The sequence below is a fragment of the Apaloderma vittatum genome, unplaced genomic scaffold (genome assembly GCF_000703405.1).
Source record: "Apaloderma vittatum isolate BGI_N311 unplaced genomic scaffold, ASM70340v1 scaffold7816, whole genome shotgun sequence".
NCBI classification, from domain to species: Eukaryota; Metazoa; Chordata; class Aves; order Trogoniformes; family Trogonidae; genus Apaloderma; species Apaloderma vittatum.
The window spans coordinates 77,264-104,059 of record NW_009723342.1 but is presented as its reverse complement, the minus strand read 5'-3'; the positions used below and the strand labels follow the sequence as shown (position 1 = coordinate 104,059).

The following is a 26,796-nucleotide window of genomic DNA, read 5'->3' as shown; positions in this document are numbered from 1 at the left end:
CTGCTGTGGAAGTGGTTTTCCACGTCTGGTCAAATGGTCAGCCTGGATGCAAGGATAAAGACAGGAACATATCAGTTAAAATGTTAAAAAAGGCAAACCAAACCCAACCAGAAAGCTTACAGACCCTATAAGACCAATTATAAAAGCAAAGCTCTGTTGTGTGTGTTAATCTTTACACACGGTTTTCCTCTTTTTTTTTTTTTAATGAAAAATCCCTTTCATCACACGTTCTATGAAGGAAGGGAGAAAGTCTAACAGGAAAGAAGACAAGTAAAAAGGTCAGATAAATAGCCATCCTACTTTTCACTTATAATTGTATTATGGGGCTACGTGAGCATTTGTTCTGTCTTTACAATAAAGACAGAAGAGCAGCTTTGTCCTGGACCACTGTTTTTAAATTAAATAACACAAAGACACGTACATTTTCAGCTAAGATAATTTTCATCATTATTAGATGGCCAAAACGTTATCACCCGCTATTCAGAAAACACGAGAGTTTTAATACCTTGGATCTGTTTCACCAAAGAAAGACGCAGGGGTTATCATAAAAAGAATACAAACAAAAACATCATTGATAGATTGATGGGAAAAGATGTATCTTTTTAAAAGCATCAGAGAGGAAAAGATACATTTGGTTTTTTTAAGTATCAGATTTGCATAGCAGAACCTGTTATTAAGAACACAGAGAATGTTATATAAACCACACTGGATTGTAGTTGGAATCAAGTGGGTTCATGCTGACAGGAAAATGAGGAAATATTTTCTAGTTCTGTTGGTAACTACAGAGAATATTAAATAACATCTGCTAAAAACAAGTATTTGAAGATCAGCTGGCCCAAATCACTTTGTCACAGAAGCCTTTAAAAAGGCAGCTAGGGAGAGCTGTAGCCCACTGCTTAACACCAGCACAACTCCAGACAAACAGTGAATTGTAGTTTTCTTAACCATCAAAAAGGATAAACATATGACCCGAGTCAATTATAGCTCACTTAGTCTAGTGTCTCCTCAGTAAAAACAACTGGAGAGCTGTTGTGGATCTGTCTTCCATCACACTAAAATGGCTAGAATAATAATTAACGCTAATCATCCTCACATTAGGCAAACTTGGGTCTTATCAAACAAGGCTCATCCTTCAAATCTGCCTCACTGTTATATCAATGCAACATAGACATTTTGTAGGTGGCTGAATTAGTAGTACGTGACACTCCAACTCAAGGAGTTGGCACAGAACTGTATCAGTCCGTTTAATCTTTGGTGTATTAAGAACTAGTTGCCAGCTCTCAGACTGCAGCTGTCAGTTGAAGATTTAACACCAACAAATTAGACAGCAGTTCCTCCATCAGCATTTTGAGATACGTACTCTTCAATGTTTTCATCAGTGCTATACTATCTAAACTGACACATAGCTAACAGAAACACAGAGGGGGTAAAGCAAGGGACATTTTACTGACAGAGGCCAAAATGGATCACAAAGTAAATAAACTCAAATCAAATGTACAATCTTTCCTTAGGAACTAAGAGCACTGGCAATTAGTTATGGACACAATCCTGAAAAGCAGCATCAAGCATCCAGAAGCCAGTTCTGGGAGGGAAATCTAGCAAATCCAGTCCTGAAAATGAGCTACCACTGAAATTCTGACAAAAGGAAGGAATTATTACCTCCTTGGCTATGTAAATACAACGATGAAACAATATCAGGAGAAAAACAATTTCACTCCTATATACAGTGTTGGTTCTGGGGACCTCAATTGTAAAAGAGGCTTTTAAAACAGCTGGAGAAAGTGCAGAGGATTGTTATTGCGGTGACTCAAAGGCTGGAGAAAATGACTTAATGTGGAAGAGTCAGGGTATGTCCAAGTTGTGCAATACCCCTGGACTAAGACAGCCCACTGCTCACGCCAGTTGGACCAACTGGAGCTAATTAATGTGGCCACTTGCGCAGAAGGCTGATGCTGCTGCACAGCTACTGAGACCAGAGGTTGTACCTTTACACAATGCTGCTCTGTATCATGAAGACGCATCCTTAAATAACCCAGCCTTTACTTTACTTATAAAAAAAAGTGTGGAGGAAAGAGTGATTTGTTTTCCATGTGTAAGGACTTTCATAGAAAAGAAATAAAGAGAACTACTTATGGTTCTCTCATCTTGTGGGGAAAAGCATCTGAAAAAAAATCATGACTGTAAGCTAAAAACAGAGAAATTACAATGAGAAATGAAGAGCAATTTCAATCAAGAGAATGACCACCCACTGTCTTCTTTAAAAAAGCAGTACTCCATCCTCCTTACAGAGGTAAATGCATTAGAATTTTTTTTTTGTTGTGGATACACAATTGTTTCTTCTACTTCTGATGAAGCAAGTACCTTTATAATAAACAATCGTGCCTTGTAAGAGCTCAGCAACTTCAAATAACAGTGTTTCCTTTCCTATGTTTCTCCTCCTTACTCTTGAAACTTGATGCCTACATTTCTGAGATTGCCTCAAGATGTATTCATTCAGGGAACAAGGTCGCAGCAGTCTCTCCTCTAAAGAATGAAAGTTCAGCTCTTATTTCACAAGCGACCAACCCTTATCATCTCACCAGGACAAGTACTGGCACCGTTCTTAACTAATAACTGCATCCTGATGGCAGTGTTAGTTTTAGACCTGACAGTAGTGCTAAAGATAACAGGACAAATATATAACACAGCCCCTTCCAGGTTGTATCTTCTGTAAAGCAGAGAGGCAAGAGTCCCATGATCATATTACAAACTATTTCAGTGATGCCAATGAAAATTTAAATGAATTTCAAAAGAGAGCTGTGCTAAGGAGAAACTGAATAAGTTATGAATGTAAACAGCATTGCTAAGATATGCAGCATATTCAGGTATCAACCATGCAAATACTCACAAGTTTGTGATGGCAATGGGAAAGTGCATCCAGGATTTCATCTACAATTCGGTCAGACAGGAAAGAAGCCACTGTCAGCTTTACTTCACTGTGTGAGGATTAGAAATAAGAGAGAAATTTTTAATTCATGCAGGAGAATTTTGTCTTCAGTACACAGTCAACAGTGCAACTATTATCCACCGTGCTGTCACTTTTATTTGAAGTAAAACATTAGCGGGTGTCAGGAAAAATGACTGCAGGTTTCAGAAATAAACTCATGAATCACACAATAAACACAAGAGCCTCTGTACCATATTTAACCTGCTTCTAACATTCTTCTAAGAGCTGAAATGAATACATCTGGGTAAGACAGCTGAATAAAACACACATGTGAAACTCAGTAAGGAAAACTCCACCACTGAAGTCAGAGAAACACGAACCTCAGACAGTGCTGCCTGTTTAACACTACTACACCAAACAATTACAATCTACTCATTTCCTCAACTCCTCTTTGTGTTTGCCTGCCAGCTGAAGGACAACTGTACGATGCTGGTTCTCGAGTCACTGCCATAATAGCTTTTTGCTCAGGGCAACCAATCTTTCTGTCCCTAGAATTTCCTGTCAGGCATTCCATTCACACAGGCGTATGCAGAACACCAGCAAAACCCCGAACACCGACCTGAGGTTTTACTAGTAACTTCCTATCAAGGAACTGTGTACCTTGAATTGCTCCCTTGGGGTACCATCTTTGGCAACAGTACCAAACGCTGCGAAGGACAGCTGACTTGGAGCTGACAACCACGTACGCCTGAGTTGCGGCCCGAAGCTCCATGTCTCCTGCCTCTATGGTCTCAAGGCCAACTGCTTCAACTGACACTTGCAAGCTGGTAGGTACCATGATTTTGTTTTAAGGTTTTTAAGTGTGAACTGAGTTGCATTGGATTAACAAAGCTATTTCTATCTGGAGATTTCTGTCATCTACCTACATACTAATTCGAAATAACGTAAGGCAAGACACCCCCTGACAGCTGCAGCTTTTACAGGTGGAAGAGGCACTACTATTGTCTCAGGGTCAAGATTTGTTTGACAGGACTGAAGTGAAGAAAACTCACTCCCTGCACCATTTTAAACACTCTGAAGTCGTAGCTGAAGTCTATAAACCTTTTCTGCCAATTTTGCTGCGCTGCTAAGGCACATGGAGGACAGAGAGGTGATATGAGACAGCCAGCACGGTTTCACCAAGGGCAAGTCCTGCCTGACCAACCTAGTAGCTTCTACAATGGAGTGACTACATCAGCGGACAAAGGAAGAGCAACGGATGTCATCTGTCTGGACTTCTGTAAGGCCTTTGACACAGACGCCCACAACATCCTTCTCTCTAAATTGGAGAGATAAGGATTTGATGGGCAAACTGTTCAGTCCTGTAAGAAAGATGGGGTGAAACTTTTTAGGAGCACCTGTAGCAATAGGACAAAGGGTTAATGGCTTTTAACTAAATGAGAGTAGATTTAGATCTCACATAAGGAAGAAATTTTTTGCAATGAAGGTTGTGAAACACTGGAACAGGTAGCCCAGAGAGGTGGTAGATGCCCCATCCCTGGAAATACTTGAGGTCAGGTTCAACAGGGCTCTGAGCAACCTCATCCAGTTGAAGATATTCCTGCTCAATGCAGGGGAGTTGGACTAGACGACCTTTAAAGGCCCCTTCCAACCCAAACCATTCTATGATAAGCATCACAATGCAAAATCACAAGCTTTTCCGTCAAGCAGAAATGATTCCTTAGCCGTATGATGGCAACTGCAAAAGTTTGAGTACAACCACATTATACTATATAAAAATATTCTCTGGTATATACTTAGTATGAAAAAAGATGCAGTAAAAGAACAGGTGAAAACCTCTTTTTTTCCTTTTTTATTTTTTTTTAAAGAGCAAAGTAAGAGTTGTTGAGGGTAACTTTCTGCTCCAGGTTTGCAGTTTGAATATACAAGTTTCCATTTTTTAAGCATGTCTGTCTGCTGCACACAACTCCCACAGAAACAAAAGGTTTTAAAGTGATTGCTACAGCTACAGGACAAGAGCAAATGCAGCAACAGACAAATCACTGCTAACACTCAAAGCAAATAAGAGCAATTTCCTTCTATTACAGTAATTCAGTGTTACCTGAGACTATAAATAGGTTTTAAAAAAATACACAATAACATTTTCACAACTGATATATGTTAAGCCAAAACTCTTACTAAATAAAACAGAATCACATGCATTAATGACCAAGTTAACATCCCTGGAGATTCCAAATATCTGAATCTCTTGAACTAAGACCACGAGAGCCGTAGGACAATTTCCTGCTCTACGAATGCCTTAATACAGTTTCTCACGAGTAACAAAAGCATTCAAAAAAACTTCTACTACACAGACACACACAGAGCCCCAAATACAGATTGTATAACCAATTTTGTTAGTCTTTTCAAGTACCTGATTTTATTGAGGATATCAATTCCAGATTGCTCCAAGAGGACGTTTTTCACAAAAGTGCGTGGGATGGAAATCTTCTCAGTGCTAGCCTCAATCAGGTCTTCACGGATGCGAGCTTTCTTCATTACATTTGGGCAGAGGTTTTCTGCTGCATCCACCATAGACTCAAGGAGCGTCTGCAGCACAGTAAGCAAAAGGTAACATCAGGCACTGAGATTTCCATTAGCTGGATGATCACAGCATTATTCTGGTGCATAGTACTATGGTACTTTCAGACTTGTAACTTTTACCATTTTTCTTCCTAATTCCCAATCCATTTTGCAATCCAGCTGCAATATAAAATGCATTTTGCAAAATAAAGTTAAGAAGGAACAACATACTTGTTTTGAAAATGACCCACAACTGCTTTTCAACAGTTTCACAAACTGCCTTTTCAAACATGAAACATTTACATCTCTGTTTCACTATCAGAACAAAAACTATCTTCCCTGGTGCACCCACTACTGCTGCCTCGGCATGCTGCAGAAGCAGCGGATGCTCTGCTGCAGCTGCCTTCGCTTGAAACTCTGCTCTGAACCAGTAGTTTTCATCAATGCTCCAGACCTGGCAATTTCTAAGAGGCATCAGAACATAAACAAAGGAGACTCATGAGAACTTGCCATGCTGTAGAAGGCTGGAAGAGATCAGTCAAAAATTTAGAAGTAGTTGTAACTATGATTTGCACTGGGCATACAAACCTTTAATATACGAATCTCATTTCCATATAGAGAAGTCCACAGTGAAGCTTAGGGGCAAGTCAACAGTTCTTATCCTTTTTTAATGACAATCAAAATTCCAAAGCAGGACAGAAAAAACCACACACACTCCAGAAAAAGAATCGTGTAAGGCCTTAACTTTCTGTTTCTTAAAATAAGGTTTCCCCTGCTGATGGTATAAATTCAACTTAATCCCTCAGACTTTGTCTTAGAAAAATCTTTCACATACACCTCAGTACTACATAGTTGTGTTAGGAAGCCCCTTTCAGTTATGTTAGATTTATCTCCTACCTGTGCCTGTAAGAAAAGGTAATTCTGGTTTAAAATCTGTTTTATTACCTATTGGTCTATTTTCCAAACGCCAGCTCTGACCAGAAGTCTAAAGATCTCTCACTACAGCTGCAGGTGAGGGCTCACAATCCCTCACATAATCATTCCTATATGAACTTATGTCACAAGAAGTGCAGGAAAGCTCAAATGCACACATGTAGGGATCAGGATGAGACACCACTAGTATCCCATATCACGGAAACATTTTTCTTCTAATTGCTTTCTATTTGCATATCCAAAAAGGTTGGGTAGGACCACAGAAGGTGTAAAACAATCAGCTGGTCATCTGGAAAACTAAATTTTTAATTCATACTGTTTTATTTAATTCATACCGTTTTATCCACATGTGGATATGTACCCTGTATAGAGTAAAACAGACTTATTTATAAACACAAACCAGTATTTTCTGACAAGACTAGAAATTTTTCTGCATTTCAGTTCTCTCCTATATCCACTTTATTCCATCTCCAGTCCCAGCAACTCAGGAAATCTATTTTAGTATCTTTAGGAGGCCATCAATCTCCCATCAAATAACTTGTTTCAGAGATTGCAAGAGGTCATGGCTCATCAGTATGGGATTTAAAAATGAACTCTCTATGTCCATTCCTAGCATGAAGTGCTGCTTAGGAAAGATCAGTAAGGAGATGGTTTTCTCTGACAGCTGGTCCTTCTGCATGCTGAAGATGTCACGCTGCTGCATTCCAGTGACCATGGGGCCTCCCCAGGCTATCGTGCTTCCAAAGTGCCAGTGTGCATAAAGACTATGCTTGGTTCATGCAAGATCCATTTCCCCCAACTTTAAGTCCTCTAAACGACTGGGACAAGCAGCAACTATTACAAGACTTCAGATTTTTAAACACATGCCAGATCACATGCAGCTTTTGAGCAGTTTCATAACATCCAAAAGAAGGTGGAAACAAGAGGGGCCAGGACAGAGCCCAGTTTACTGAAATGGGACAAGTTGTCTCCAATAAGCCACAAGTAAATGACCTCAGGTTGAAATTCATCTTATCAAAGCCTTTTTTCTTTTTGCGTAGTCCTATGATAACTAGCGTTTTTCATATGTAGGTAGAGTAAAAAACAAACCACCATTACTGCATAGTGATTTTGATCATCCAAAGCAGCAACTTTCTGTAGTTGTAGCTCTTACCTGACTGTTTTTTAAGTGTAGATTCAGAAGGACCACACAGCAGCATGAAGCAGGCACAGCATACTGGGAAGTCTGATCTTTACAACATTTGCTTTACAGGTATAAGGGACCACTGCCATTACAGTTAATATAGAGCTTGTCTCTGGGGTTCCCAAGCTCTCTGCACTTTAAGGACTCCTCTCACACTCCCTTCTTCAAACCCCAAGCAGATTCTTGGGCCATAACGCTAATTAAGAGCCTTTCAAGCCTCTGCAGCCATATCCACATGGAGGATGAAGAACTTTAATAGTAGATACAACTGAGTCAGGTAAAACACTAATAAGAATTTCTGACACCTCTATTTCTTCCCACAGCATTTATTCAGTGGCGCAACCATGTAATCTACCTTGAAAAAAAAACCAAAAAAGACCATCTACACTCAGCCTCCCAAGAATTACTGATGGATCACAATCACATCAGCTATAAAGACATGCTACATTGAATTACAATTGCAGATGAAGCATGGTCTTTCAGAACGGATCATGTAAAGAAATACTGCATGAAGGTGTAAGTGGGAAGTAGGAGGAACAACTAAAGACCTTACCTGAAAATGTCAGAATTCATTTTTACTCAAAATACTCACAGAATGTGCAATTTAAAAGTTAAATAGGGGGTTGGATCTCTTCATTCAGTGCATAGCTGAACACAATTTCTGCAGTTGTGGATTTCAGCTCTTGGTTCCACATGACTATTACCATATCCATAGAAACCTTTCCCTGTCCTCTACTTCCATCCCAAAGCCTTTCAGTGATGGAAACTCACAGCTACCAATATTAACTGTGGAGGTGTAAACATTTCAGTCACAAGGCCACAAGTGTCAGTCAGCAGGTGTGCAGAAAGACAGAATTTAGAAGGAATAGTTCAAGAGCTCCTGTCCCTACAACACACTCTTCTATTGCCTAAGCACCATTTGTCTTGACTATGATTTTCCCTTGGGCCTTTGACAACCAAATAAAGCATTCCCAGGCTCTGTGCATCCACAGTGACACCAGCAGGAGAAGAGAAATCCAATTGCTTTTCCTTATTCGAACTTCTTCCTTTCCCGCCTCTCTCTTCTCTGAGGTTAAAAAAAAAAAAAATCTCTTACTGGCCTGAAGAGCATTCATTGACTTTACCCAATTCCAATACTTCTTTCTAGAATCAGGCTGTTGCTGCTATGGAAGCCAAAAATCAGAACTCCACCTACAGTATATCAGATGTTTTTCCCCAAAAACTACAAAATAGAACTGTACTTACAGTGAGATCCCTCATCTACCTTCACAAATAACAAACTGCATATGATGTTTTGAATTGACCTAAACAACTGGGAAAAAACACCCTAATCCATGTTCAACATTTTCTCCTCTGCACAAAGTACAATACCACAGAACTTACAGGAAAACCTTTCAGCCTTCAGTGCAAAATTAAAGGAGTGTGACAATATACAAAGAGCACTACGGCTTTATAGTTTCTTGTAAGGCACTTAAACTTTTAACATCATGCAAATCAAAAGTAAATGCAGAAGTTAAAATGGTTAAGCTGAAGTGCTGTTAAATGTGTTAAAGCATAAATAGAAGATCCGTTAACTCAATCTTAGGCCAGGAGTGATAAACAACATTTCAAATGTTGAAGAGGCTGGTTTTTTTCCCCCCTCCTATGAGGCTCTCCAAAATGCACAGGATTTATTTAAGTGCCTGAGCCCTGCACGAAGGGCTGACCTGATTACTCCCATTCCAATAATAGCTTAGAAATGCCACTGGGGAGAATCTTGTGGATAAATCACTTTCATGTCTGCAGAAATTAAAAAAGTGATAAAGGATCTTCACCCTATTTCATATAATGGGGAAAGGGAGAAGAATACTAAAAATTCAGCAGCATTTTCCTCCTCATTATCTTCTTAATTTAAAAAAAATAATTAGTAATGTGGTATTATTATTGTTCTTCATTAAATTCCCACTGACTGAAGCATTTTCATGTTGTTTCAACTGAAAGTTCAACCTTCACTTTCAGATTCTTTGATAAGTTTAAATATAGCAAAACACAGGCCAGGTAGCTTAGTTATAAACCTCAGTTGATCTGAATTGCCTCACAACCATATTCTTAAATTCATCAGCTTCCACGGAGATGCCAGGAGTCACTAAAGTTAACCCCTCCTGTAAGCTCTTCCTGGACCAATACCTTTGCACATGCTGTATGGATGACTATTCCTTGTTTACTATACAAGATCTAAAATAACTGAAAGTAGAAGTTTCTGAGCAAGAGCTGCCTCAACACAGAGGTATGAATATCTACAGATCAATGACATCTGTTTCAAGAACTGAGGATTCGTAGGCAACTTGTGAAAAGATTTCCCGTAAAGCTGCCTGTGTTAATTCTTGGGGCACTCTCAATACATACAACTTGTCCAAATCAAATGGTTAAAAGTAAAAATTCTGCACCAGAACAAATTCTGAATAAAGTCTACTGAATAGTTGTTTTCACTCCAGTGGGATACTTATACTAGTGAGTACTTTTCTCCAGGCCATGAGACTTTTTAGGGTGCTTGAGAGATGCCTTTATTAAGGGTCAAACGAGCAACTGATAAGTCTTCCCTTTCCAGGAGGTTCCTCCAGTGCATCGACGGTAACTTCTTGATTAAAATGGTGGATGAGCCAACCAGGAGAGGAGCACTGCTGGATCTTGTGCTCACCATGAAGGAAAGTCTGGCTGAAGCAGTGAAGGTTGAGGGCAACCTTGACTACGGCAACCATGAGATGGTGGAGTTCAGGATCTTGTGCGGCAGGAACAGAATACCAAGCAGGATCGCAACCCTGGACTTCAGCAGGGCCAACTTTGGCCTTTTCAAGCAATTGCTAGGGAAAACCCCACGGTACAGGGTACTAGAAGATAAAGGGGCCCAAGATAGTTAGTCAGTATTCCAGGACCACTTCTTTCGTGCTCAAGATCAGTGCATCCCAATGGGTAGGAAATCAAGAAAGAGAGTTAGGAGACCCACATGGTTAACCAGGGAACTGCTGGGCAAACTCAAATGGAAGGAGAGTCTATAGATCATGGAAGGAGAGGCTGGCCACTTGAGTAGAGTATAAGACTGTTGTCAGAGGATGTAGGGAGGCAACTAGGAAGGCTAAGGCCTCCTTGGAATTAAACCTTGCAAGGGAGGTCAAGGAAAACAGAAAGGGCTTCTCCAAGTACATTGCAGACAAAACTAACACTAGAGGCAATGTAGGCTCACCGCTGAATGAGTGCCCTGGAGACAGAGGATACAGAGAAGACAGAGTCCCTGAACGCCTTCTTTGCCTCCCTCTATACTGCTAGAGACTGTCCTCAGGAGCCCCAGAGGAAGACAGGATAAAGGAGAAGTTTGCCCTGGTTGATGAGGACTGGGTTAGGAATCAGTCAGGCAATCTGAATATCCACAGATCCATGAGCCCTGATGGGATGCCCCTGAGGATGCTGATGGAGCTGGCGGAAGTCATTGCTAGGCCACTCTCCATCATCTTTGGTAAGTCATGGGCAACAGGAGAGGTGCCTGAGGACTGGAGGAAAGCAAATGTCTCTCCAGTCTTCAGAAAGGGCAGGAAGGAGGACCCGGGTAACTACAGACCGGTCACTCTCACCTCCATCCCTGGAAAGGTGATGGAACAACTTATCCTTGGTGCTGTCTCTAGGCATATCAAGGATAAGAGGGTCATTAGGAGCAGTCAGCATGGCTTTGCCAAGGGGAAGTGCATGCTTGACCAAACTGAAGGTCTTTTATGAAGATGTAACCAGGTGAATGGATGGTGGCCGTGCAGTGGACGTGGTCTATCTGGATCTCAGTAAAGCATTTGACAACGTTTCCCACAGCACCCTCACAGCTGTGAGGTTGTGGAGTCTCCTTCTCTGAGACATTCAAAACCCACCTGGATACGTTTCTGTGTGACCTGCTCTAGGTGATCCTGCTCTGGCAGGTGTGTTGTCCCTTCCAACCCCTAGCATTCTATGATTTTGTGATTCTAGAATATAAAAAGTAAATGTTCCTTCTGCCCACTGCAGACACTAACGTAATTTTTTTTTCATTCCAACTGGGCAAGTATCTGCATAATAAGGCACAAAGTGATAGGAAACTAATACTGAAATGATAGCTTACATACCAATATACTGAGAAGGAAAAAAAAAAAAGAAAAAAAAGTGTGGTGTATTTGCATTTAGCAAATCAAGATCTCAGATTTAGTTATTTCTGCATGTGAGGGATGGTAATACATTTATTCACAGACCTTAAGTTGCTCATCCACAACTCTTGTGACTTCTCCAGCCATGGATTCAAGCGTCTCTTGGATTGGATTGGAGAGTGAACCATTTGCTCCTGCCCACGATGCTCCACCAAGGTGATACAGATTTGGTAAGAGCTGTAAGACAGAAAGAATATCTTGGAAAATATGCTCATGACTACTTATCTTCAAATCCAGACAAACAAGAGGAAATCTCTGTGCTGAATCAAAGCCTTTATAAATTAGAATTATTCTGTCACTTTAAATGCTACCTATGGCCAATCATCTGAAGAAAATACTTCTTTGTGTTGTAACACAGTGAACTGCTCTCAATACTACCAGTATGCTGGGACAGGCTTACTGTTTTGGAGTTCTTAGCATCCCGCATAAGCCGTTCTGCAGATTTGACATCCTCCTGCACAGCATCCACACCACAGTTTCTTAAGGAGTTGAGATGATCTTGCACTTTCACACATATTCTGTCAATCATCTACTTGAACAGAAGAAATAGAAAGATAAAATATCAGAATGCTGGGCAAATGCAAACTGAATTCAGCCCAGGTAGAAAATCAATAGTAGCACTATGAGATTTGTAATGACAATATTGGAATCTGGAAATGCATGATCAGAGCTTGGAGGTGTATCAGTGATACTGAAGCAAAGTATTATAACTCATAAAGAGACAGTTAAACATTGGAAAAATAAAACTTTACCATTAAAAAACAAAACAAAGCAATGTTGGAATATTTCCTCCAGTTACCTCCAGGATAACTGCAAGTAACCAACAAGTAAACCAGTTCAAGTGTCGTTCTGCTTTGTGAGGCAAGTTTAATGTTGAAACTGTTGCTGAAATATCTAATATTTAGCTCCAAAGGTCTCTAACTTGTTAAGAAGTTCAGATAGTAAAAGAAAGCTCTGCCACTATCCATTCAACAAACACCAACAGAGACTTTTTGTCTAACAAAATACAACTGCACAGGCTTCTAGGGTATTCTTTCAAAATGCAAAGATTCCTAGTTGCAAAGGAAAAGAAACAACTAAAGTAGGAATTTCCATCAGACCTTTCACAATGGGATAAACTGAACTTAATTTGTATCTGCAACACAATTCATTCAACACGCTGCAAATAAAGGGCAGGTTGTATATCTGTATGTCCACAAAACAAACCAATAAGAATGCCTGACATATAGTCAAGGTTTGATTAAGATACATGGGGCAGCAAGGTATAATAGCTAAAAGTCTTTATCAGCCCACATGGCATTCATGAGAACTGGCTATGTGACATTTTGAAGCAACATCTGAGTGCACATGTCATCATAAAAAGTCTGGAGTTCTAGCATCTTATATCATTAGCAATGAAAACTGAAATAATTTCACAGCATGTTCCTTTTCTGCTCCACATGACTTTTCCTCTTCAAAGGGCTTTGGGTGTTTTTTAGGATAAGTACAAAAAGCTAATTAATTATTAGACAGTGGAATGTCTCATTGGGACATCCTGACTGAAAAAAAATACACTCTGGGAGTAATAATGCAATTCCACCATACTAACTACAGAATTTTCTTCAGCTCTCTTTTAAAATTGTTTTTAAAATCCATCCTTGCTTTACACAATTTAACACAAGAATGAGTAATTTTATTCTAGTTTCAAAATAGCAGTAAATCACATTTGCTGAAACCTGATGTGTGTGTGATTGTTGTGAGAAAAGCACAACTAAACCCACCATGCTATTTCATGATCTAAATTTAATTCATATGGAGATTATTAACTTAGGAAAAAAGGTGTCATTAGAACACTAAATTACTAAAATAATAACAATTACTAATCTTTTCCTGAGTTACTAAATTTATAATTACTAAAACAAAGTGAGGCTACTCTTGCAGGTTTTAGTACCAGTACATCTCCACATTCCACTTTCTCTGTTGAGAGGTTAGAGTATAATTTCAGGTTCTATTAACAAAACTCTGTCCCATTATATTTTAATAACACAGGCAGAAAAAGACCACTTTGAATGAAGATTCAAAAAAAATATGTAGAGAAGAGAGAGAAACTTCAGTGACTCAGCTGAAGAGCACAACAGATATTTTCTCTCCTGTCTGCTGGAGTCTTCCATTTCCATGGGAACACAATTGGTGCAAACCAACATGGAAGTAAATTTAAAACAAAGGCTGTGACAAGTTTTATTCTACTTACGCGACCTTGCTTCAGTGGTGTACTAGAGCTGAAAACAGCCCTGAGGGGTACTGGCAAGAAATGCACTAGAACAGAGAACGGTAAGCTACCACAGAAAGTATGTGTAGCCCTCTCAAGAGAAAGGAAAAAACCTGAGAAGAGCATGTGGCATTTAGGAAACTTGGTTGTGGATGACAAAACACAAAAGCTTCTCAGCGTCAAGAATTATTTTCGGCCGTATTCAACAGGAAGTCTCTTCAGGTGTCCAGGCTATAAAGAACATGGAAGACTTCTACTTTCCTTTGCTCCCTCTCTCTAAGTAAAGCTTCCCACGATACCCACAGTTCTGAAGCTGTAAGGTAGATGGTGTCTTACTGTCTAAGGCTATTCGCTCTGGTGGTATGCAAGGTCATGTTTACATGGTTGCTCAGTGCTGGGCAGGGAGACTGGAAGTGACTCAGACACCAGAATTGGCACAGTGTTACAATGATGCTTGTCACACTGATGAGAACCTGCTGAGAAGTCACACTCCTGAGCACAAACTAACTGATTCCAACAGCAGCTCACTCAGAAATAGCTCAGGTCTTTCCTTACGCAGTACTATTATACATAACACTTCCCCCTCACAAAAGTTTTTTCCTTCCAAAAATATTATTGTTGGTAATTACGGTTTCTTGGGAAAAAAAGAGTCACCCATGAGGCACATCTGCTTTAAGCTGCTCTGATAGGATGAGAGAGAACCCTGTCCCCAGTCAGATTTTGGTCCCTGAGAAGTACCAGTACGGAAGAAGTTCTCACCTGCTGAGTGGTACTAGTGACAATGCCTTGCTGCAGCCGGTAGGCTTGCTCCTGTAGGTACTTTCTGGTCTCGTGGTTACGAAGCAAGTAGTTTTCTATCTAAAAAACAAAGCCAGATGAGGAAACTGATTTGACTCTCCACATTGTAATGTGTTTTCAATTTTCCCAGAAATGGGAAATGAGAGGAAAAACTGCCCAAGTATTTGTTTGTTATCTGCAAACCTTGTTTTGTGTGTCTCAATGCATAACAATCACATTGGCAAATATTCATTCACTCACAGGCAAGTGAAACATCATTAAACACTGTGCTTTTGCCAGTATTTTATGAATGCGTCTTCTGTTTTGAACAATTTAGTAAGTTACACTGACAACGGAGTAGATCCAGGTTTGAGAAATATTTGAATGGATTCTATCCCTAAAGTGTTGTTGTATGGACACACAAGATAGCCAATTAATTGCTTTTAGATGCATTCAGACCACTACAAAGACAAAGATTTAAATGACAGTACAGTCTGGAGAGAAGATGAAATAGCTGGAAGTTGCCTAACTGATCCAGGAGCCTCTTCAAGTGTAACTTATAGTTAAGCAGTACATCAATGTTCTTCAAAGCCAAGGGATTCCTACCCACAGCTGTGACCAGCAGTAAACACCGATCATCCAGCTTAATGGCACACAGGGTAACCCTCTAACCTGGCTCTAGCAAACTTAGTCAAGTCAAAAAAACCTGCTAGTAAGCTCTTTAAGGGTCATCAAAGGTGATGGATCTAGACTCGAGAGAAGGACAGGTGGAGCAGCGAGCAGGTTGTGAGGCAGAGACTAATAGGAACTGATGGTCACCTCTAAACCTTCAGCAGCAGCAGCAAGAACTGGAACGGTCTGACCGTGCCCCACAGCAACACTGGGTTTATCCAGCTTGCCTACATTTTAAGTAGAGTGTGTTGCTAACATACCTGAGGCTAGCTACTTAGGTCAATCTGGTGGTGGACCAGGGCCAGGAGCACTCTCATCATACTCAAGCTGTGGTGTGCTGAAGCTTACAGACCCTCCTGAGATGTCAGACAGTCAGTTCAGGTGTCCCTGCACTAGACACGATGGCTCCGTCCACGCAGGCAGGCATTCCAACACACACTGAACTCACTGTGTTCACAGCACCGCTCCTGAGATGGTTACATTTTTAGAAGAAAACTTCCCTGTGCCGTATAAAGAACGCCTGAACTGCACATGTTAAAACAAGCTCAGGGCCAAGCAGTCTTACCAACTTTGAAACAACTAAAAGAAAATGCTCTTTGCACATAACACCTAATTAACACACACAATTTAAATCCCTGTGGCCAGAAGCTTCACATTATTTTTTTCAGAGATGCATCTATCGTTCCAGATATGAACCTATCTGCACTTATATTAAACAAGATGTAAGAAATACGTCCATCCCCTGTGACTCAGATTTTTTTAAAGCAGAATTCAGATAATTTTCATGTATCAAAGAAAAAAGCACTAACTACCAGCACTTTTCCCTGTGAGATCACTTATTAGTAAAGAAATTTTCAATAAAGAATCACAGACATTTGGGTTTTTAATCACAGTTATCTGTAAGAACTATTTATAAGGTTGTTATGACCGTACCCTGGCTGAAGGAAAACTACTCACTAAAGAGATGTGAACTGTATGCTTTCTGACTGAGCAGGAGGTTCATTTGGAGCTTGCAAGATTTACTACATTGAAACTCATCTGGGAGTTTTATAACTCATGCAAACTGGAACAGCTACAGATACTGTCAACACCTCTTCATCTAAAAGAGCACGCTGGTGCAGTTTTTTATTTAGGGCAACAGTGTGTGAATTTCATATGTACAATATAAAACACAGGCAGCAAACGTTTTTATCCTCCCCAAAATTAAACAGCATCCTTTGTCTTCTATAGCACTGGCTGCACTTTTAATGGCAAAATAATTAAAAAAAAACAGTGTACATGAACAATGCACAAGCACATATCTAACAAACATGCCCATTTCTAACTTTCTTTCACAATCAGGCATGGAGCATTAGAAGGTCTAGCTTGTACTTTATTTACGATTTTTTTGATACTACACTACTGCATTCCATCAGCCTTCACTCCAACCATTGTTTGGAATAAAAAACATTACATGTTCTTGCAGCACTTGACTACCACGTAAATGTCCATGCAAATCAAACAATCAATGAAACTAGCCTAGAATTCTTACTCGGCCAAGCATGAAATCACAGCCATTTAAAACAATTATTTTTAGTGGCTTTATTTCTGTACATTGGTGGTATATACCATACCTTTTGTAGTGCCTCTTCTGTTTTCTCAGGGTTTGTTTTGAGTGCTTGGGAAGCATCATTCATCGGTATGGGCATGAATCTCAAAGTATAATTCCTAAAGAAAAAAAAGATTATTCTTAATAGTGAAAGTTAACCTAATTATCTCTTTATGAATAATAAACTATAAAGGAGAAATAAGATGCATCTAGCTTCTCTGGGGAAGGTATTAAGAATGTATTTTTCACACTTTTAAGTGGACTAACTGGAGGTGTGCATGCTCCTTTTTGCTGCTATATCTTCTTTGCCACTACAGAAAGATGGAAATTTTTAAAAAGCAAAAAATGCAGTTAAGTGGCCAATGCCCAGGGGCTGTCAATTCAAGGCCTAGCTGTCCCTCTGTACTTTTGTGTACAAGGTTTGGTTACTTTTTCCTATATCAAAACAGAACTGAGTGTCATGGTCCGCTAATAATCCAGATCTAAGTCTAAACGGAAATATCCAGTAACGGACAGATAGTGACTTAGAGACTGAGTTTTGAAAATTTACTATTTAATAACTTGTGTTTACAACAATTTGAAGACACTTGCTGAATTTTTAATAAAAGCTGACAAGCATAGCATCTCCACATTGCTTTTGCAAATAACTGCTTTGTGCATTTTACTTGTTTGCAAAATACTTCTGTAGCTTTGTCCATCTGTTACGCTATGTGAATAAAGATAGGGTTTTGGTCTTGAGCCAAAATTGTATTTAAACTCCAAGAACATAAATTGGCTAGCATGACACAGTTAAACCTAAAATACTACATGCAGTGGCATGTCCATCACACACCTGCAGATTAGAATAAATGACAACAAAAATAGCAGGAAGTTCTTAAAATCCGGAAAGAAAATTATTCTTCCTATTTTCAATTAGCCTTAATTTCCTGCAAACATCTCCCCTCCTTCAGTTGTCTGCAAACGTCCCACTAACAGTCTGTTCCTATTCCACCCAGAGCTACACAAATGCGGTTGGAACCCTCTATTTTTGAGCACTTTAAAGCTGACAATTTCAACTGAGTCAAGTCCATTGACTTCACTGGACCCACCCCCCACTAAACGCACTAACTCCAACGGCAGATGCCTTAACTACCATGAAACTCCAAGGCTCTTTCTGTTCCTCTCCCACCAATTGCATCAGACACATGAAACACCCCTCTCTGAAGGACAGTGGTGGTTTCAGCTGCCAAGCACACTGATCCCTCACAGATACTACCAAATATTTTATCTTCAACGATAATGGAAGACTTCTACGCTTCTTTCCCATAGTGTCGGCTTGATGTTTGGACTTGATGATCTCAGAGGTCTTTCCCAACCTTAATGATTCTGTGGCGATGTAGAGCTGTCAGTGGCAGACTCACACGGAGTCAGCAAGGACCCTGTCCTTCAACAGCGTCCAGCTGCCTACTGCACCAAAGCCGGAAAATTAACTAGAAAATTCTTTCCAGTTGTCTTGTCCTTCCAAAGAACGGTGCAAATTATACAGAACCTGTTATGTGTCCTCGTGTAAAACTAAACAGCAAAGAACTAGCTGTCCACGAGGACAGGGAAAATTTTTAAATGTCAAAGACAACAAGCTCAAAGACAGGTAATAATTATAGAACTTGCTGACTGCCTGCCTATTACCTGGCAGGTGGGGTATTTATTTAGTTAAAAAGAAAAAAAGGTAGACTTTCCAGGATCTCTGCAGCTGTTTGACATTTAATACATCCCATTCACTGAAATGTATAATTGCCAGCTCTCACGCTAGTAATTATATGCTAAATTCAATTTAGTCAAAGGCTTAGTGCACACACTCCCTGACACACACAGAGGAAGGGAGTGGGGTGGGGGGAGTGGAAATGAAAGAGAGGAGATTTCATGGACACACAGTCACAGAGACAGAATTGCAGAAGACCACCCTAAGGAAGGCTCTGTACTTCATTTTCTTCCTTCCAGAGAGCATTGTATCAGAATACTACTTTATTTTCATCTAAGAATCAACCAGCTCTTAGAGGCAAAAAAATCAAGAATTTAAAGCTCGCTTTTCAACTTTGATCATCAGAGCAGTATTTACCTTCACACTTCATTTTTCTCTCTTTTCTTTGAAGTCTAAAATACTCCTGCATTTTTCTTCATACTAGCACTACATTTGTCTCTTGTAACGGAGTACGCTACTAACTCAATAATCCAGTAACTTCATAACATATTAATATTTGCAGCAAAATACCTATATCTAAAGGATGTCACATTTCAGAGAGGTGCTCAGAGACAGGAAAACATGTCTCAAAAACCTCCTGTCTCTCCCTCTACATACAGCACGAGTGACAACAGTCCTACATTTCATCACATGTTATTTGCCTTGTAGCAACTTCTGCTCCATTCATGACATACAGTCTCTGCAGCAGAGTAATGACTCTACTACCTATTATTCAAAATATCAGAATAAGTCATCTGTTTGCAGGTTTGGGCATGTGTATTTCATGTCATTGCTAAAGGAAGAATTCATAGCCCTCTTAAATCCCATGATTTCCCATCAGATTTTAGAACTTGAGCTATTTCTTCAACCAGTCCATGCAGAAAAAAATATCTTTTAGAAATTAATATGGGGCAATAGTGTACAGCTCTACGACAGAGTGGGCTCTAGGCTGCAAGGCACAAACTCATGCTTGTTTCCATATTAAAATTACAGAGATACAAGTCCCAGTTTAATGGCCAGGCTGAACAGGATGCCCACTGTTCTCAAATGCTCTCCTGAACTGACACCTGTACCAGACTCTACAGAAGTTCCCCTCAGCATCTCCCATCAGCTGGCTGGGACATCCTTGGGGCAACTTTGCCAACAGCCTTGCTCCAGGAATTCCTTTGCAGGAACAAAATTTTTTCACAACTAAAAACAGATGAAGAAAACCTGGGAGGGGGGATTACTGGGACGATTACTTCAGTCTGTTTTGAAGTCCGCTACATCCCTCCCAATTCTTCTCATCCTCCTCATCACACTATGAAAGCCAGGCTTTCTTCTTTTTTGTGGTCTAATATATGACTATTTTTCTTAGGAACAAAATTAAAACAACGCACATACGCCCCTCAAAAGCATCCTCAGTATTTTTCATTTTGTTTTTCACAACAATTCCTTCCTACAGAATATTCATGGTTTCATGTATTTTTAGGAAACATATGGCAGAGGATGTTCTCAATATGTCTTTGAGATGGATTGTTTAAAGGCTAATTGTTCTCAGCCAGTATCGACACTCCTCCAACCTTAAATCTTTGTTACTTGTGGCTTAGTTTGTGATATTATCAATGATTCCAACAATTTGAAAATGTTAGAGGAGACATAAAATTACCCCAGTTTCCAAGGTAAATGAATGACATGTCAACTCAACAAAGGGCACTGTCACAGAATCATCTGCAGCCTCTCTTTTTTTTTTTATCCTTAAAATCATTTGGTTTTGCCTTAGAATTTCCTCCTCTTTTCTCTTTACTTATCCAAGCACTTCAGAACAGAAAAGTAAAGTTGATGCTAGCCAGAAAATAAGCATATTTTCTTTTCTACTAGACATTCTCATAAATGTACATGCTATTGCTCTCTAAAAGAGAAATGTCTGTAAGTTGACAAACAACCTTTGCAAATTATTATTCACTACTATCAATGGAATCACTCCAAGATGATTTGCTTAATTATACATCATTTATATAATTTCCTCCATCAGTGCAGCTGAATTAATTTTGAAACCAAGTATATAAACTATAACAGTTTAAAAAAAAAACAAAAGAAGTGACTTTATAAGCTCTATCCCATCCCCATGACACCTCCAAGAGATGATCCCTAAGCAGACAGACAGTTTTGCAAGACATTTTGTCTAGAAACTAGCAATTGTATGTTTACCTTTACCTTCACCTTCTAAAGACAGCCTTTGTTTCTGTCTGAGGGATTTAACGATGTGAAACAACTGCTGCTTAATTTAAATCTGTTATTTTTAACTCTTAAGAGAAGTAATAACAAAATATAAAGAAATGTGATGGAGATGGAGAGAGAAGGTCACTTAGCATCTATCACTGGCAATGGTTGCAATTGTGAGCAAGCTCAGCGAAGCAAAATGACCCACACCACAGCAATTATGATGAACAACTGCAGTTCCCAAGATCATCACTACCAGTTTCAACTTGCTGGGGGAAAGAAAAAAAAGTCAGACCACAAAGGCATGCTTCAGTAATTTTCTGTTATTATATACAGCTTCATTGACTGGCACGAATAGAATTTCTGCATGCTATCAAACAAGAGAATGAAGAAAATGGAGAATACTCTCAAATGCAGTTTTCATGCTAACAGCACAACTCAATGCCCTTAATGCTGGTAGCAGAGTAAGGATGAAAGAGCCACAAAGTCTTTTCCCACCCTTTTTAAGGATGTGAAATCATAAATTTTCTTTTAGATTAAGCATTCCGATGCTTAAAACGGAGAGCACTAGCATCTTCACATCATATTAACTACAATGAGAACTGCAGCTGCTCAGACCATTCAGAATCTAAGTCTTTAGCCTCTCCATCAGTCATTCAGTTGCTTGAGAACTTACTTTTCCAGTGCCACAGCTATGTCCTGGAAGCCCTGTGCAGTGATGTTATTCTTGTCCCATATTACAGTTCTGAGACGTGGGTGAGAGAGGGAGGAGTTTTTTTAAAAAAAAAAAAAAAAAAAAAAAAAGTTAAACGAGAGCCACAGAACTAATCTGTATTGATACTTTGCATATTGAAATAACACAGTGGTGTATGTTGCAAACTGTATAGCGGAAGGCAACATTTTAAAAAAATCTCTCTTTAGTCACATGCAAAAAATCTTGAAATGACACAAATTGGTGACAAAGATGCTACAAAAATTTCAGTTTCCTCAGGGAGGACTCTCAATATTTTCTATCATTAACATGAAAACCTAACTTTTCTAAAATACAGTTAATAGAAAGTTTTTGAAATAAAATTCCATCCTTTTCCAGGAACAGTATCAAAAATAAAGTTTGAACGTCTGCTTTCCAAACCCATACTGCAAAAATTCTTGCTGACTGTTGGTCAAAATTTGCAGGCTACTGTATATTCAGTTCTGTGCTAGTTCAACACGCAGTTCTTACAATTACACGTCCAACATAACTAGCTGCCAAAATAAGCCATTATGTTAGGTGCACAAATTGTAGCTTTTCTGAATACACAATAGTGATAAGAGTGATCAAGCCTTCCTTCTCCTCCCCCAATTTAGACCACTCAAGCAGATTTCTGGCAATTTGCAAAAACATGTTCAAAGATCTCATTAGTAGTCAGAAGAGACAGCCGAGTAGATAAATCTTGCTTGTACATGAGCACTAGTAGAAGCTGTTTTTAAGAAAAAGGCACAAAACCAAACAGAGATTTCTGGTGTTTAAAAAAAAAAAAAATGTTAGGGTTCACAGGTACTGACACTCTTCTGCTGTTGCAGAATTATCCTTCTTTTTGAGGGGATGGCAAGATGGAGGTAAGGAAGAGAGGAAAGATTCTACACCCACTCAGCAAAGATCAGACATGATTAGGATCAAATCTTGGATATTTTTGTCCCTGGAAAGTGTGTTTACATTTCTAACCGGATGTGATTTTCTAACATTTTAAGCAGAGCCAGCTATCATTGCATTATTCAATTTGTAATCACGGTGCAGACTGTGGTGACATTATGTCATCTGTGACATTCAGTGTACTGTGAAACATTTCAGTCTGCCATCCAGAACGCCATTAAGGTTTTATTTTTTCAGGTACTGTGGACACTTCAGGCTAATACATTCAATAAACCTACACCACTTCTCCAGGGTTTTCTTGACATTTTCAATATTCACTATGGGCAGAGCAATGCAAAGACCAGGATCCTTGCTTTCGAACAAAATAGCCAGGACTGTCCTGGGAAATTTCTTATCCTCCATGAAATAAATGCTAAGAGACAAAGCACAAAACGATTATTTCAGGCAGGTAATACGCTGAGGAAGGTTCATCCGCACAGTCTGACAAGAGGAGGAGTGAGGATTAGCTTTCCTGATGATGAAGACGTATTTAGAGGTCCCTATCCAGACTCATGCTGATTGAAGGTTTTACTGTTTGCTAATCACACGCTGGACAGGAATAAAAAAAGGAGGGGGGGGATAGTCTCAAGAGAACAGTGCCAGACGTGCTAAAAAGCACTGAAGTTGTTGGGCAGATGAAGTTGCAGAGAAGAGATGCCAAGGCCCATCAGCACTGCAGGCAGGGAGAGGGGCAATGGTCCATACTGCTACCCGTTCTGAATTCCACATGCTCTTAGTTCTCCTACAGACTGATACTCCAGAAGACTAAGAATAATTTACTTTAGTTTCCCAATAGAATTTTCTCTGCTGGGAAGGTCTTCAGTAGGAAAGACTGAGCAGAACAGAAGAGAGTGGCTAAGCGCTGAAACAGGGTTCCCAGAGGCAGTGTGGAATCCCTGTTCTTGGAGATCTTCAGCATCTGCCTGGACAAGGCCCTGAGCAACTTCATATAGCTGAAAAGTTGGCACCGCTCTGAGAAGGACATTGGATTAGATGGCATCCAGAGCTCTATAACAAGGTATTTTTCCTTCTAGGATTCTAGGAAATTTAGAGCTCTCTTGTTCCAACAAGATGTATAAATTTGGAAAATGTAATTTTCTCCAGTTTCAATTATGCAAATGTTTTTGCAGGGACAATTTGTTTCTCTTGTTTGTTTGGGTTTTTTTTTCAAGAAAAAAGGATGAGACTCTTTCCAAATGGAGACACAATAATGTGACTGTACCTAGAACGATTCTGAAGAGATACAGCTTGAGAATAAGCCAGCAACTTCAGTATTATTAAGCCGTTCCACCTTTTACTGCAAATTCACTTTCCTTACCTGAGTTTAGTGTTTATCTGTAGGGCTTTTGCCAGCATCTTTGCCCCCATATCTCCCATGGCATTTCCACTAATATCGACTTTTGTAAGAGAAGTATTGCTGCCCAAGGCATTAATAATGATGGTGACCTCAGTCTTCAGCTTGGAATCTGCGAGGGACAATGACTGCAGAGGCTGTGGAGCACAGAAAAGGCACCGATAACAGCAACCGATAATGCACTCATTTCTCAAACATCAACCAAAAAGAAGTTAGAAGTTCCCCAAACTCTCAGAGACAGCAGTAAGTATCCAAGACTTACTTCTGTGTTTGCTGCTACAAAACCTGATAAACTGGGAATTAAAATTTACAGCACAGGTGTCAAACACATACACACATACAGATTAAATTGCAACGCCCTGAAAAAAAACCCAAACCAAAACATTTTTTAGTGACAGTGTCTCCAACTTCTCATTTCCTATTAAGTACAGAATACAGTCGAAACCTGAAAAGAAGCTTTGCAAGACAACTTCTAGCATCCAGTGGGTTTAGCTTAACCACCATGCTTCCCTGTCAGTGAGAAATAAATATATATAGCACTCCCCTCCTGTCCTTCAGACAGAGCTTTATGCAAGGGTAAATTAGTATCTGAGACACTGTTAACACAGAAACAATTCCTTTAAACTGTTTTATTACTGTCACTTCAACTTTACGAGTCATTCTGCGTATCTGTTCCTTCAACTAAGGGCATGGACACTTGGGAGGAGTGACAGAAAACTGCAGCAGGTCTGAAATTAGAAACAGTAGGAAGAGTCTATTAACATGAGCAAGTCAATGGATACTACTCATGGTGGTGTTCCGACACCCCTGACTGCAATATCTTTACGTAACTTTTTTCTAATATGCTCTGTTAAGCCAAAAGTTCTTTGTTGGGCTCCAACAAGTCACACACTAAGCCTTAAGAAAACCTCATTTAAAAATGCCTGTATTCCCTCCATTCTAAGCGTCCCAACACTCAACGGCAAGAGCTCAAGAACTATAGTTTATCCCTCACCACATCTTGCAGAGATATCACAGCTGCTGAAACTGTAATTTGTCCTTGCTAGTGTACAAGAACTCCACAAAACATTTCCCTTGCTCAGGTATAAATTCATACAGAGGAGTGCATTGTCGTTGCACACGCACTTAGGCATGTGTTGGGGAACACATTTTAGGAGCCTAAAATCTCCAAATTGCCAGTATGGGAAAACATCTCATAAAAATGAGCCACAGCACATACATTAGATGCCTAAAACCTAGATTAAAATAAACAAACTAATTGAACTGTGCACACCTTCCAGGGCCCAAGACATTTGCATTATACCTGCTATACATCGGGACTCTAGCCTCCAGACATCACTGGATTACAGTGATAACCAAAAAGCTTGCAACAATAAGAAATGCACTTCTAAATGAGGAAATGCATAAAAACTTGGAAGCACAGCAGGTTTATAATTAAAAACTCTAACAGTAACACAAGCAACATGCTGGTTTTATTTTAAATGGAAGTTATTAAATTACTATGTTAATGCCCTTAATCTGTCTGTGTTTCCCCATTTTATTACATTGTGTACCCTAAAGAATATTAGCATTGTATTAGAATGGCATTTAAAGCTCTTGGCACAAGCTTGAGAGGACTTCCTGCAACAGATTCACTGAAAAGCAGCACCACACAGCACTCAGACAGAAATTGCCAAGAAGTTTACAAAAATGAAGTTTCTTCTGTTTCTTACAGGTCACTTTAGAAAGGATCATTCAAATTACTTAGTTTGAGGTACTCCCTCCTCTATACCAATATTTCTAAATCTCAAATATCCTCCCAGGAAAAGATTCCTCACCTCTTGCATTCCAATATTCTGAGAAAACAGTACATGACTGAAAATGCTCCTGCACTGTGTTCTGCAAGGATTGACACCTATACATCAGTACTACCACATATGAAATACGTATATAGCACCGTAAAGCACTGCTATATTAGCAGTGTTAAAAGACACCATCTAGGTTACTGCTACTGTTAAAAAGACACTGGTGATATAGCAGGTACTTTGTTGTGCTATATGGATGAACTGCTCATTTTCTTGTACAGCTACCCTTATTGTTTACTCAGTGAGTAAGAAGCAAATCATAGAATCATGGAATCATAGAATGGCCTAGGCTGGAAGGGACCTTAGAGATCATTTAATCCAACCTCTCTGTCGTGGGCAGGGACGCCTCTCAACTAGATCAGGCAACACATGGGGACTGAATGGGGATCGAACTTGCGACCTTGGTGGTAAAACCTCTTGACTCACTTAGTGCCCTCAATGCAAACTACATTCAGAATGTAACTCTGTAGGATTAAATGTACAGGCTGCTAAATATTCATTAAGTTATCTGACCACTACATTTGAAAAATCCTAAACCTTACAACAAACAGCAAACAAAAAAATCCCACCAAAACCAAATCCCCCACAAACAGGGGCAATGCTCTACATAGCCTACAAACATTTACCGCTTTTAACAACTTAAATTTCAGCTGGATATTGAGAAAATGGAAATCTAACAAGCATTTCAGTGCTGCAGAAAACACATACCTTGCCAATACAGTGAAGATAACCTTACTAAGGAAGAGGAATTCTTCAACTAAACAACAGAATTAGAAATTGTATGATTGTATTCATTGATTTCGTCATATTCCTTTAAAACATTTGGGAATTAAATCAAGCTAAATATGTACTCCTAAGAACAAAAATGCTGTATAAACCTGCAAAAGACCAACTGTGCAAGGACTGCTGAACTAAGAAC

General features: G+C 39.5%; 1 protein-coding gene across 1 annotated transcript in view; it reads right to left on the bottom strand.

Moving 5' to 3' along the window:
• The window catches only part of LOC104275960 (leucine-rich repeat-containing protein 16A-like), a gene marked incomplete at its 3' end in the record, with an annotated part of 127,178 nt that overhangs the window by 33,330 nt on the left and 67,052 nt on the right, over nt 1-26,796 (bottom strand). The window contains 9 exon segments of the mRNA XM_009872076.1: nt 1-42; nt 2,888-2,975; nt 5,340-5,515; nt 11,849-11,980; nt 12,204-12,332; nt 14,811-14,909; nt 17,114-17,207; nt 21,684-21,752; nt 23,998-24,170. The exon segment at nt 1-42 is cut by the window's left edge and continues 126 nt beyond it. Of these exon segments, the coding sequence (XP_009870378.1) occupies nt 1-42; nt 2,888-2,975; nt 5,340-5,515; nt 11,849-11,980; nt 12,204-12,332; nt 14,811-14,909; nt 17,114-17,207; nt 21,684-21,752; nt 23,998-24,170 (1,002 nt within the window).